Source organism: Tupaia chinensis, unplaced genomic scaffold (genome assembly GCF_000334495.1).
Source record: "Tupaia chinensis unplaced genomic scaffold, TupChi_1.0 Scaffold000320_2, whole genome shotgun sequence".
NCBI classification, from domain to species: Eukaryota; Metazoa; Chordata; class Mammalia; order Scandentia; family Tupaiidae; genus Tupaia; species Tupaia belangeri.
Genome location: NW_006159814.1, coordinates 3,206,451 through 3,219,368, shown reverse-complemented (window position 1 = coordinate 3,219,368; position 12,918 = coordinate 3,206,451). Strand labels below are relative to the sequence as shown.

Sequence of the window (12,918 nt, the reverse complement as noted above, 5' to 3'; positions counted from 1 at the left end):
TCCCCCCAAAAAATCCTGTTCACAAAAAAAAAAAAAAAAAAAAAAAGCTCTTCAGAAAAATATTACCTTAACTTCCAGGTGTTAGTCAAGCTCTATCATATCAATCAATGTTCTAGTGTTCAGGGATTTAATAAATGTATATTGTATTGAATCAATCTGTTCCCAGCCCTAATAGCAATAAGGCATATACTGTGGTTTCTTGAATACTCGAATATATCGAGTCTTTCCAAGAAAAGCCATAATCTGTGTTACCCCACATAAGAAAATATAACAAGTTGCTCTATATGTGAACTTCACTTGAAATCACCCAGGTCTGGGGCTTTATCTTTACTTTCTTGACAAGTCATTAGCCCCAACCAATTAAATTATCTTCCTTCGTTTTTTCCCTCAACACACTATTGATTCCATGGGGCGGAGAGGTTAAAGACAGAGAAAAAAAGTCTTTATCCAATAAAATCCAATGTAAATATAAAGCATACTATATATATAATTTTTTTAGTTTACTACAAATGGGAGTATTAGATTGTGTTTCCTCCTTCTATAATTCTGGGCCTTAAATACTGAGCTAAATTCTGGAGATAATCTTTGCTGGTCCTTTAATACAATTGTGATATACATACTGACTTATTAATTGAATACGTTCATGTTTAGGATGAAAATCTAGCACAACTTTTCACATTTTGCTCTAGCCAAGCTTCAAAGTTCATTTTCTTTTAAAGGTACCTAATTAACTTTTTTACTTATTCATGTGTTCTTTTTCCTTGTACTCAAAGCATTTTAGTCAGATAGCTGTTAGTATATTTCTAAACACATTTTAAAACTTCCAATGCTGATTATTTTTATACAAAATTTTATCAAGACCCATTTAGTCTGCAGAATTACTTGTAAAAGAACTATGTTAGCTATTTCAGGAATCTAACTAATACTCCCACCACTGCCTAGTAATTTTTTGAGCAATGTATACATACACTAGGGGATGGAAATTAACCTAAATTGGGATTCTTATAAATGTTCCAATATCCATGCCTATTTATGAGCTTAATATCTTCTTGAGCATCTCCATCTGCATTAGCTACTTTAAATTTTTAGTTGAATCCAGTAACCCATCAAGCAGATATCAAAGTCCAGTTTATGAAATACATGGATGCTTAGATAGATTCCAGACATGAAAACTCTTATTGTTGCTAATGAAATAAAATACTTTAAGAGATTTTAAAGTACTTATTTCCTAAATGTTTTTTCTCCAAACATTAGACCAAGTTGCATTGTTTACAAAAATTTATTCATACAAATTTTACACACTTTATATAACAGTTATCAAAGTCCTAGTTATAGATATCATGTGTGTAATAATACTTGGTTAAGATGTTTTTATAATCAGTTGCACACAAAATAAGAGCTTCAAGACTAACATCTACCTAAATTATCACTATATCATAAATCTGCTCCAGTTTAGTAAGGCTCTTGGCATTTCTAAAAAGTATACAAAAGATTAAACTGGGTGATCACTGTAAAATGCTTGCAACTAGCCACGGGAACACTAAATGAGACTTCATAAATAAAAGGTTAACTAGAGCCCTATTTCACCACTAACAGCTGACACAAATACAGAAAACTCTGCCCATTATCCAAGAAACAAATAATTAAGACTAAAATGCAAGCTGATGTGTTGCAGCATTGTAGGGCCACTAAATAGCCATCTGTGATTCGTGGCGATTTAAAAGGCGAAGAAAGGCACTAAAGCTGCAAACTGCATCCCGTGTCACATTGCCTGAGGAGACTGCAGAATTAAAGAAAGATTGATCCTGTACCCAGGACTCAGGCAGAGATCGAATGCCTCTGTTTTCACTGTTTGCAATGTGAGCTCCTGGCAGCATCCATCCCGCCTGGGAATGCAAATCCAATTCTGTTTTCTTTGATTTATGACTTCAGAGTGGTCAAATCCGTAAAGGAAAAGGAAAGGTCCTTTAAACTTTACAAGCTAATGTTTAATCTTTTTTTTTTCTCCAAAAAAAATTGTGCCTGAAATTTGAGAGATTGGCTGGCTTGTTTGTCCGTTGCTGCTTGATCTGGTTGCTGGGTGAAGGTTCTTTTGTATATAAAGATTACCTTATATGTTCAAGGAATTGACAAGAAACAGACATACTTTCTTTAGCCAATAAATGATACAAGGGTAGATTCTCAGGGTCTGTTGGAGCTTGCTTACCTTACTCTTGACCACAGATACAAGATAGTACTCATACATATGAGATGAGGTTTAAATGATTTATCAGTTAGTAAAACTGAGCAACATGTGAACACTACACATTCTAATATGACAAAGGTTGGTTTTATGAAATATATTTTACTAAGCAATAAGCCATAATGTAGAAAAATACATTTTACCTACAAACTCAATAAAGAAACAAAAGATTCTTATTTAGTGCATAATTACTTAGTGGTAGCTACACAGGGGTTCCTAAACTTTACAATAAGTGCTTGCATCAAACAACCAGAAAAAAAAAAGCATTTACAAGTTTAAGAGAAGTGAATGAAAAATGGTAAACAGTACTTAGTGCAGAAGGTTAGGAAGAGAGGTCTCCAGAAAACCACAAAGGAAAAGGGTAGCTCCTACAGAGCAGGGTTCAAAGGGGAAGGTCCTGGCAATTTCACAAGATGAGAAGCATGGACAGCACTGGAGAAAAACACATTGTACTTTGCATCCATTTCCAATACCCTCCACCCAAAAACAGTCAGGCATCGGACCTAGGTGGGACAGACTTGCCCCCAGCTTCCCAGACCTGGGGCAGTCTCAAGCCAGCCCCTCTTCAAGGTCCTCTTCCTACTGGTTAAATTCTGCCTCTTCCAACACATCTCCATTCCCTTCACTTTGTTCCGATTGCCCTAAACTTGGGATATCAGGTTCCCTGGTGAATCGGGAAGTACAGAAAAGAGAGTGCCCTAACAAGCCTCCCCTCTCATACCTCTCCTCAATTCTTCCCCCCAGGGATTGGTATGAATTCTGGGGAGGAGCACAATTTGGATTGAGCTGTTGTTTTATCAGAATTTCCTTCTGGGCTGAGACTCTTAAGAGAGACAAATATACACAAAAGTAGAATCCAAAAAAAGCAGAAGTATTGGAAATTGCCACCCAGCCAGGAGGACAGAGCCCAGTTTAGTTGGGCTGGGACTGAAGCAGCCTTCCCCAGAGACTTACTGGGAAAGAATGCCTTTCAGCAATTCTCCAAATCATTACCTCAAAATCTCCCCGAGCAGGGCAGGGCATCGTTGTTTATGTACAGTAACAAATGGTCAGTATTAATATCTTCAGGCCTGTTGTGGATAAAAATACTATCCTTTTAATTTCAGTTTACAAAAATAGGAGTAATATTCAAAACAATGATTGTCTATCTTTCTATTTATTTTATATAAAGACATAAACAGCTCAGGCGAATTTTCAATCCTTGTGCACGCTTTGTAAGAATTACTCTCTATTATACTTTTATATATATATACTTAATATATATTTATCATATATATCAATAATTGGTCCACAAAGTATATTTGTGCATTCTCTAGTGCTTTGTAAAAAGAAAAACAATTATTATTATCAAAATATTCATTTAATGGCTTTACTTCATACATAAATACATGTTTGGATAGAACACACGAGCGAGGACCAGTCAGTTTGGAAAACGACTTTTCATTGTGTCAGGGCTGTATACACAGGGTGGCTGGTAACTCATCGCTACAAATACGCTATCCGGCGTCCTTTGTTTTTAACCCTTTGTTTATACCTTTTCCCTAGGACCGCCGCCAAGTATTTCTTGACAGCCATTTGTTTCCGGTAGCGGCTGTAGCTGTCGGTGAAGATTCCGTCTGAGTGGCGCTTGGAGAGGGGCTCCGAGTCGTCCTCCGCGCCGCCGCCTAAGTTCCCACTGCAAGGAAAGGGGTCGGGGAGAGGGTGGCGGGGCGGGAGACACAGGTTCAATAGCGGCGGGGAGCAGGCGGGCCCTACCCACGCGGGAGCCTCCTGGGAGCACACCCGGCTCGCGCTGCCCACCTCGCCGCCTTCCTCTGCCAGGAAGCCGGCACAGGGAAGGCTGAGAGGGAAACCCCTCAGCCCTTCCCTACCCCCACCCCAGGATTTCCCGGCACTGAGTCCTTTCAGAAGGAGCCAGGGATGAGCCCGGTGAACCGCAAGCGACTGCAGCCTAACTTTTCTCCAACGCTGCCCTCTGAGATTTGACCATCCATGAGTAGGCATTAAATGGTCTTAACTGTTCCTCTCACTCCGAGATTAACAGAAAATAGCCCAAAAGTCCCCAAAGCAATGTTAGCTAAGGTCGTGGAGTTTACATCCATCCTGCAATTCCTAGCCAAACACAGCACTCCTCTCCTTCCGCACGCTAAGTTGGGAAACGTGATAATAATACAAGTCGACAGGCTCTAGACAATATTTTTCACCGCATGAATTATTCATTGCGAAAATGTAATCTGCTTTCCCATGGGCTTTATTAAAATGTTGCCTTCTGCCGCTTCATGCAAGCCCTATGCTCTGGGTTTGTCTGGCATGAGCAAAAACTGTTTCCCTAAGTGTCCCCATTTGGTGATTTGTTTATTTCGATTTGAATTTACAGTAAATGAAATTCCCCCTGGAGGGGAGAAAAGGTCATGTTTAGAAAAATTACAGTAAATCCTCCCGCAAAGTTTGAAGGTTTTGAATCACAGGGGAAATTGGGGTAGGGTGGGTTGGGGGAATGTCTGGTTTCTCTTTCTTTTCATTAAAAACGGATCAAATTCCCAGCATCTTCTGCCCTCTCTTCCCTCTCTCCAATCCTGGACTCTAGCAAAATTTAAGAAGCCTCTCCAAAACCTCCACCTGAAGCCGGCTGCAGAAACCGCCAGACCCTGGGATGCAGCGCACCCTCGGCCCCACGAGCACACACCGACGTCGAAACCGCGCCACCGCCTCGCGCGCTCCCAACACAGACACCCACCTAAGCGTGCACGCGCCATCGCTCGCCGGTTAACTCTTTCACAACTCTTACCCTGCGCCCTGGGCCACGAGCGACTGCAGGTACTTCCTGGCCGACAGCTGGTCCAGCACTTTGTGGTAGGCCTTGTTAAGGAGTCCGTGGGCGATATCTCTAACGGGGAGGCAAAGTGTGTGCCCAGAGTCACTAACTGGGCCTCAGTTGGCCCTTCTACTGGGCACGAACCTCCCAACCCGCTCGGCGTCCGGGGAGGCTGATGGGAAAACCCCTCGAGGCACGAACACTCCTGGGATGTTCCCCAGAGTAAAAGTGCGTCCCCACCTCCGGAGTGGCAGACGTGAAGTCAGGGTTCCCCACACTCCGAGGCGGCGCGCGCTCACTGACACTCCCCGGGCCCAGACCTTTTGGTCCCCACGCGGCCCGCCAGTCCACAGAAACCCGGCTACTCATTTTCTGTACCTCCCGTAGGATCCGGCCAGAAAGAGGCTTGAGGACTTTTCTAAAATACAGCCTATTCGGCGGGCCACCACCCGTCCCGTCTTGCCACCCGGGGCGTCCGGCCCGAGACGCAGAGGCCGCGCGGCTGTACCTCCTGTCCTCGGGGTAGTAGAGCGCGTAGGCGTCTTGCAGCGCGGAGGCGGGGCTCTCTGCGCCCGGCGGGTCCGAGTCGTAGAAGTCTTGCAGCGGGTTTCCGTCCTCGTCGTACGCCTCGTCCTCAGGCCTGCGGGGTGAGGGGGACAGAAGGGCTGGTCAGTACAAGTCCCTCCCCAGCTCTGCGAGGACCCAGAGAAAGGGGCTCACATTGCTTGGTTTTCCTGCTTTCAAAGGTCCCCGGGAGAATTCGCTTCTCTTCCAGGACCCGGGCGGGGGTAGAGGTAAGAAGGAGGGAACTATACCAGAAAGACGACCTCGCCGGGAGGCTCGCCCACCCCTCCTCTCGCAAGTAAAGAAGGGTCGTTGGCAGGTCCGTGGCCTCAACGAGACCTGGGAAACCGGGGTGTCTCTGCCGACCGCACACACCTGGCCACTGAGAAGGACCGCCCCCTCCCCGCCCGGCGCCCGAGCCTTCCCCTAGCAGCAATGGGCGGGGACGAAAGGGGCCCCCTACGTTAGGTGCTGACCTACGCGGGGACCAAAGGGGGAGGTCCTGAGGGGGATCGAGATGGTGGGTGAGTGGGGTGTGCCGCCGCCCACTCCGGCAGCCGCCCCTGTCCCAGCATCCCAGCCCAGGGGAGCCCTTCCTGCGCAGATGTAGGTCACGGAGAACCACCGGCTTCTATTTTGGGCCAGAGGAGAGCTGGCAGGAACATGAATAATAGATGCCCCTAAACTTAGCCGATTTGGCGGCGGATCATTCTCCTGTGTCAGTGCCCACCGGTACCTCTCGCCCAGGGAAAGTGCCAGGCACAGGGGACTTCAAAAATAGCTAGGAGTGAAATAAGGGGACTTTTAAATCCACTGAGTAGTTTGCGCTGATCTGTAAACGACGATGCGGACGACGGGACCCCATCTCAATCCCGAGCGCTAGAAAAGGGTCAAAGGAAACCAAGAACCACTGGGCGCCGGCCACCTCGGCAGTTGCCCGTGCCTTCGCCCTCCATCACTGATACAGGACGGGCGCGTTGGGTTGACACACACACACCAACGTCCTCTCTTCGGGCCGCTCAGACTCGGAATTCGGTCAGGGCAAGTAGCCCTGTCTAGGCGGAGTTGGAGTAGTTGGCTGTTACTCCTCTCCCCTTCCCTGCGTCACCGGAGAGGCCAGGGCACCGCAAGCGCAGCCTTTCCTCGGTCACGCGCCTCAGCCCCGGCCAGGGTTCCGCGAACCGGTGGTCGCTGGTCGCCACTCCCCGCCCTGTCCGGCGCCCAAAGGCTGGACTCCTAGTCCCGAAGCCAGAACCCATCTCTCTGGCCTAATCAATAATCCGCGGCAGCCTAAAACCAGCGTTCTTGGGCGCGGCTTTACGAGCAGAGAGCGCGCTCCTCCAAGCCCCGAGCGCCGCAGGGTACCGACGCTGCGCTGGCCAGCGCACTTCCACCGTCTGGCATACGGGTCTGGGACTCTGGGGCTGCCACGGAGAACCCTGGCAACGCCAATCGTAAGAAACAAAGGTTAAGAAAAAAGCCAAGGTTTCTCCATCCTGAGGCGCGCAGGGCTGTCCTGCTGGCGTTCCCTTCCTCCTAGCTCGCATCGGTTTCTCCCCCTCCCTCGCAGTCTCATTCTTGTTCTTCCTTCTCTCAAGTCGCTTTTCCTCAACCATACCTGTCCAACACACCCCCCCTTCCCAAGACAGTTTGAGACTCAAAATGCAGTTGGATCACTTGAAGGGGAAAAAAAAAGGCTCTTCAGGGGAAAGAATGCGAATGAGGTGAAGAGGAAGGGCGGAGGAGAAAGCGAGAGACCCCGCCCCGATAGTCTAGAACGAGCTCTAACAAAGCAAAGTCCGAGGGAGCTTCACGCTCAACCCCGGGCTAGCTCCTCAAGACCGAGCTCTCCTAATTCACCCTAGGAATCGGTAAAAGAAGCCAAGCTGGGGGCCCTGCCCTGCCCCCCCCTCCAGAGGCTTAGGCTGGGAAAGGAGGGGTTTCTGCAGCGGTCGGAAGCTCACTCACTTAACCTGGGTCCCTGGGCTACTTGGGGCTGGGGGGAAGGGTGCCAAGCTGTCGCAGAGTTGTCGCGACGAAGGATCTCGGGTTCATCCAGGGCCGGGACCCGCGGCCCTGCCAAAGCTGGTGAAGATGCACTGGGGACGCGGGGGCGACGCTAGTAGCCTGGACTCGTGAAACTACAGGAGTGTGACTGTGAGGAGGCGTCCGGGGAAGGGATGCCCCAGCTCCAACTCGGTCCTGGAGGCCGGCACCTACCTGATCCCCGGGAACCGGAGTCCAGCGGCAGCAGGTGAGCAGTAGACGCTGCTGTGCATTATTATCCCATAGACCAGCAGGGCCAGCCTCGCTCCGTTACACATGGTCATTCTGCGCAGGACGAGAGAGGGCACAAAGCGGTGAGAACGCCCCTGGCCTTCCACCTTTCAACCCCTACAAACTCCCGGAGATGAGAGGGACCGAGCACAGCTCCAGCTCCCTGTGTTGAACACCACTTAGTGACGGTCGGCGCGCGCCCTGCCACTTCTTCCTTGCTGTAGTTAGGGGGGAAAAACGTATGTGCATATACCAAGTGCCCAGTAACCCGCCAGACCCGGTACGAAGGCAAGCTAACTCGTACCCCAATACTGGTTCCTGCCGAGAGAAGTAGCAACAGAGTGAGTCGTAGTTTGGTAAGACCCCCCTTACCCTGCACTCTTACCGCTGCTGGGAGAGGATATGCTGCCAAGTAGGACGGCGGGCAAAGGGCTTCTTCAAGTTTCTGCACCGGAGTCACAACCCGAGAATCATCCCCGTCTGGCGTCCGTGTCTGAGGAGAAGCCGCAGGATCAAGCAGGAGCAGCAGGAGGAGCTGGAGGACTTGTTTGCTGAGGATAGCGTCTGTTCAAAAGTTTGTAGACGCACAGAACTAAAAGGGAGCGTGACACCCAGAAAAGGGGGCGAGCAGAGGGACGGAGAAGGACGAAAAGAGGAAGCGACGAGCTGGGGGGCGAGGGGGGGGATGGGGAAAGTGGCCGTAAGTCCACCTAGAAAAAGAAGGAGGTGATTAAGGAAAAGAAAGAAAGTCAAAAAAGAAGGGGAGGAAAGAAAAAGAGAAGACCGGCACCGCAGCCGGCCTCTGTGGGAGCCGCCTGGTCAAGCAGCTGCGAGTCGACAGCGCGTTCTCTGCTCTGAGGTCCCTCTAGCTGCGTCTGAAGCTGCGGCTTCTTCTGCTGCTGCTGGTGGTGGTTACAGAGGTGACCGACTGGCCTTCTGCTCGTATTTATATGTGCAGTTAGCAAAAATCTATCCGACCATGCTTTTAGGAGAGCCCTCTTTGTCAACATCTGTCTGCCTATTGCCTTTAAGTACAGAATATTTTGTTGCACTGTTGCGCTCCGATATTTATTCATGAATTGACTTCCTTTTTTTTTTTTCTTAAGTCACGTAATGATCGGGTATCAGAAAAAGACGTCAGTATCCTAGGAGCCGCCTGGTCAAGCAGCTGCGAGTCGACAGCGCGTTCTCTGCTCTGAGGTCCCTCTAGCTGCGTCTGAAGCTGCGGCTTCTTCTGCTGCTGCTGGTGGTGGTTACAGAGGTGACCGACTGGCCTTCTGCTCGTATTTATATGTGCAGTTAGCAAAAATCTATCCGACCATGCTTTTAGGAGAGCCCTCTTTGTCAACATCTGTCTGCCTATTGCCTTTAAGTACAGAATATTTTGTTGCACTGTTGCGCTCCGATATTTATTCATGAATTGACTTCCTTTTTTTTTTTCTTAAGTCACGTAATGATCGGGTATCAGAAAAAGACGTCAGCATCCTAGTCCCTCAAGGAACATATTAACTATTCTGTGCTGTCCTCTTGGATGATAAGATCCGGAGTCATCGACTTCTCATAAACACCTTTCACTCATACAATCCAATTTTTAAGAAGTCCAATTATTTTGTTGGTTTTCAATTTCGCCCATTTCTCAAGGACAGGTAAAGAATTCATAGAATTTCGAGGATAGTAAAAGTTATCTTTTTAACTATATCCCTACTGTTTATCTTTACTTTTACATCAAGATTCACCAATCAGGGCTCTGGTCTCTGAAATTAAGAACCATCAAGCTCTCCTATTAATAAATTTAATTTAGATCTCCTAATTTCTTGCGTATGTTCTTTCAGATAGGCAATTAAATATGAAAGTCGTTTCGTTTTTAAAGGGAAGTCTTGGAGCATTTTCAGTAAATCTCTAATGAGTCTGGCTGTCGTTGATGGTCTGGCTCTGAGCAGATTGATTTGAGCAAACGCTGCGTCCGGTGCGCGGCCTGTGGAGCTGTCCAGTCTCAGGGTGCTGAACTGTTTGGTCGCAGATGTTAAAAACGCTGGAAATTGCCACCGGTTTAATTTTTCACTAGACCCTCTAAAATGAAAATTTGGCCGTAGTGCTAATAGCCTGGCTATTCATTGTCTACATCACCCCGCTGTTCAGATATACTCCCCTTGCATTGTTTATGAAAGCCCCAATGCTTAGAACTGTCCCCATCCCTGAGCAGATTTGAGCAGAGAGCTTTCTGTGTCTCCTGTTAGTTCTGGTTTGGGGATCTCTAGGTTTCCAATTTGTACACCTTCACACTTTCCATGGCTCCTACTAATTTTTAAAATGGAAATTGGAAACTTACAGTTTTCACATGATGTGAAAAAATTTAAGATTTGGGGCTGAGAGATGTTTTCTCCACTTTATTTACAGCTTGAGTTCTTTCTGGAGAAATATGACTGGGAAAGCAGGAGGATTCCCAGTACACGTTCACTTGCTGAGGGTTTCTATCGGGAATCCCTCCGCTGGGAATGGTTAATATTTTTTTTAACTGAAAATGACGTGGGATGAGTAAAGTAATAAGGGAAGACCACATCCACCCTGAGGCTTCTAAAGTCCCTGAGTAATTCAAGAAGGTTCATAAATTTCTACTACAGTAAGAGAACTTGAGTCTATTTCTTTTAAAAAAGGAAATAGAGCCGTCAATAACCATTAGTGCGCATTTTAATTATTAGAGTCTTACACAAAAATTAGAGGAAATGACAATTTAGTAGAAGTGTTTCCTGATACTGGGATTTAGAGTTAACATTTAAATAAGCTTTATTAGTTCTACATGCTTTTTCCAAGATATTATGTTTCTCTTTCTTAATGCCATTCTCGCTCTTATTTGAAATTTAATACTTCCTCTAAGAAGACAAAGTTTAGGTTTTTCTTGGCCATGAATGGTCACAAATTGCCTACTTCTTAGTTTATTCCTGACCATACTCCAGATTGCTTGCCTTCGATAATGCTTCAAAGCAACTACTTCTACATGAGGACATATCTCTGTCTTTCCTGCATGTTTACTGATTTCTGTTGGAACGTTTACATGTGTGTTCTATCTTCAGCCCTGCCTCTGCAGCAAGCTCACACACATAGAGCCTGTGGTGAACACAACAGGATAATGGAACAGAAGCATCTTTACTAAAGTGCCCAAAGCTATTACCTACTCTGACTTTCTTATCTACTGCCTTGCTTCACATCACAGGTGAACCCTATTAAAATCCTTACTCTTTCCTTCTACTCAAATTCTGAAATGCGTTCAATCTGGAGGAATATATGAACATTTCCAAGACATACAATTCACACTTCAGCATTAGTAAAGGGAGCCACCATGTGGGGAGTTTGTTGTCTTCACAGCCTATTAAGGGAGGAAAACCACAAACATGATTAACTACTAAGGAGGATAACCAACTGCTGGCTCCAAGAGCTAGCAAGAATCTGAACTGCATCTCTGGTTTACAAAGGCTGTGGCACTTGCACTCTTCTCAGCTTATGTGCTTTCGGGAGTGGAACTTGGGGTCCAGCACCTCAAAATTGCAGGTCTTGAGGCCTGAACCTATTAACTGGTGTGAAAGACTAAGCAAAGAACTTGATATTCTTGGTCACTGAACTCCAGAAAGTCAAGCTTCAGAAACCCAGCACATTCTAAAGATCCTCACAGCCAGGAGGAATAGATCCTCAGACGGGATCATCCAGAAAATCTTTCACTAGGAATGACCTTCTGTAATTAGGGAAATTTTGTGTACCACAGACAGGAAATCTTTCTTCTTGAAAGATGGGTCCCTGGGTTCATGGGCTGGGAGAAACCAGAAGGGCTGAGATAGAGAAGAAACTGGAAGTTGAGGGCTCCACCCAAAGGATCCAAGCAATTGAGTATCTGAGGTTGCACTCTCCACCCTACTCTCCGGATCCCGCTCCCTACTCCTGACAAATCTTCCAATGTGAGCAGGCCATTTCTGCTTTCTGTTGGGTAAAGAGAAATATGGGATGATCAAAGTCTCAAAGACTAAAGTGCCCCCAAGAGTGCGAATTTGCTGCTAAGTTCAGGGAGGCTCTGGTCCAGAGTTAATGCTATATCCAGGTATGGTCTTTGTGTCTTTGAGGATGAGGGGACCACCATCCCCCCAAAACACCAGACTGAGAAGACCTGAGCCACCTGCACAGGCTCGCACTTATGAGGTGCCCTGGAAAAGGCAAATAGGAAATTTTGCTGTACAGACTTAATTACAAACACAGATGCTGTCCTTGCTTAAAGTACAAGGTAGAGCCTGGACTTCATTCAAGGGACCCTCAACTCTCAACTCAAGCACCCTTTAAGGGGGGAGGGGAGAAAGAGTGAGAGAAGAACTGCTGAAGGACAAGGGGGAAGAGCCTTCCAATTTTATTCTGTTCTTACCTGGTTTTGCTCCCTCAAAATTTTCACATTGTCTTTCTCAACTCTGGTTAAGAGCTTGAGAGAAACCTTCAGATCTCCTACACGTAATTGAAAATGAAGGAAGGGACAAGTTAGAATTTCATATTTACAGATAACATAAAGGAATTTCAAGTCTTCTTTCCAACAGACCAGCTCCTTCCCCATATCATCTGCCAAAAGACATCCTAGACTGGCATAGTTTCTTGCTAGGCTATAAAAGTGAGAAATGTTAAATTATGTTAATGGACTTGAGCTCAGTTAGAAAAAGTTAGAGGAACCACAGAGCTCTTTAGAGTGGAAGGTGAGACTCCAAGACAGGAAGGCCTTGTGGACTAAGCCATGATGTACCAGAAAGGGTATTTGGAAATATCTGTTGGACATTAAAAGAGACTCTGAATTTCAAGCACCTAATCTATCAACTCCTTTTTATTCCATTGGTCTTTCAGATGTGTAAACAATTTATGGTGAATGTAAGAAAAAGCCAAACACTCCCTTAAATTGGTTTTCTTGCTAACTAAGACATATGCATTTGTTGATATTGCGAGTGCTGAATACTTGATCTAAAGAACTCTTTAGCCCTTGAAGAGGTGGGTTTTTGTA

The 12,918-nt window shown here is 46.4% G+C and overlaps 1 protein-coding gene across 1 annotated transcript; it reads right to left on the bottom strand.

Annotated features, from left to right (window-relative positions):
• Nucleotides 1–3,533: 3,533 nt before the first annotated feature.
• ADCYAP1 (adenylate cyclase activating polypeptide 1) lies at nt 3,534–9,005 on the bottom strand. The gene is made up of 5 exons (XM_014588994.2): nt 8,284–9,005; nt 7,842–7,952; nt 5,566–5,697; nt 5,031–5,129; nt 3,534–3,917 (listed from the first exon to the last, which is right to left on the bottom strand). Exons 2-5 carry the CDS (start codon nt 7,949–7,951, stop codon nt 3,728–3,730), a joined length of 531 nt encoding a protein of 176 aa, XP_014444480.1. The 5' UTR covers nt 7,952; nt 8,284–9,005; the 3' UTR covers nt 3,534–3,727.
• Between the last annotated feature and the right edge of the window lie 3,913 nt (nt 9,006–12,918).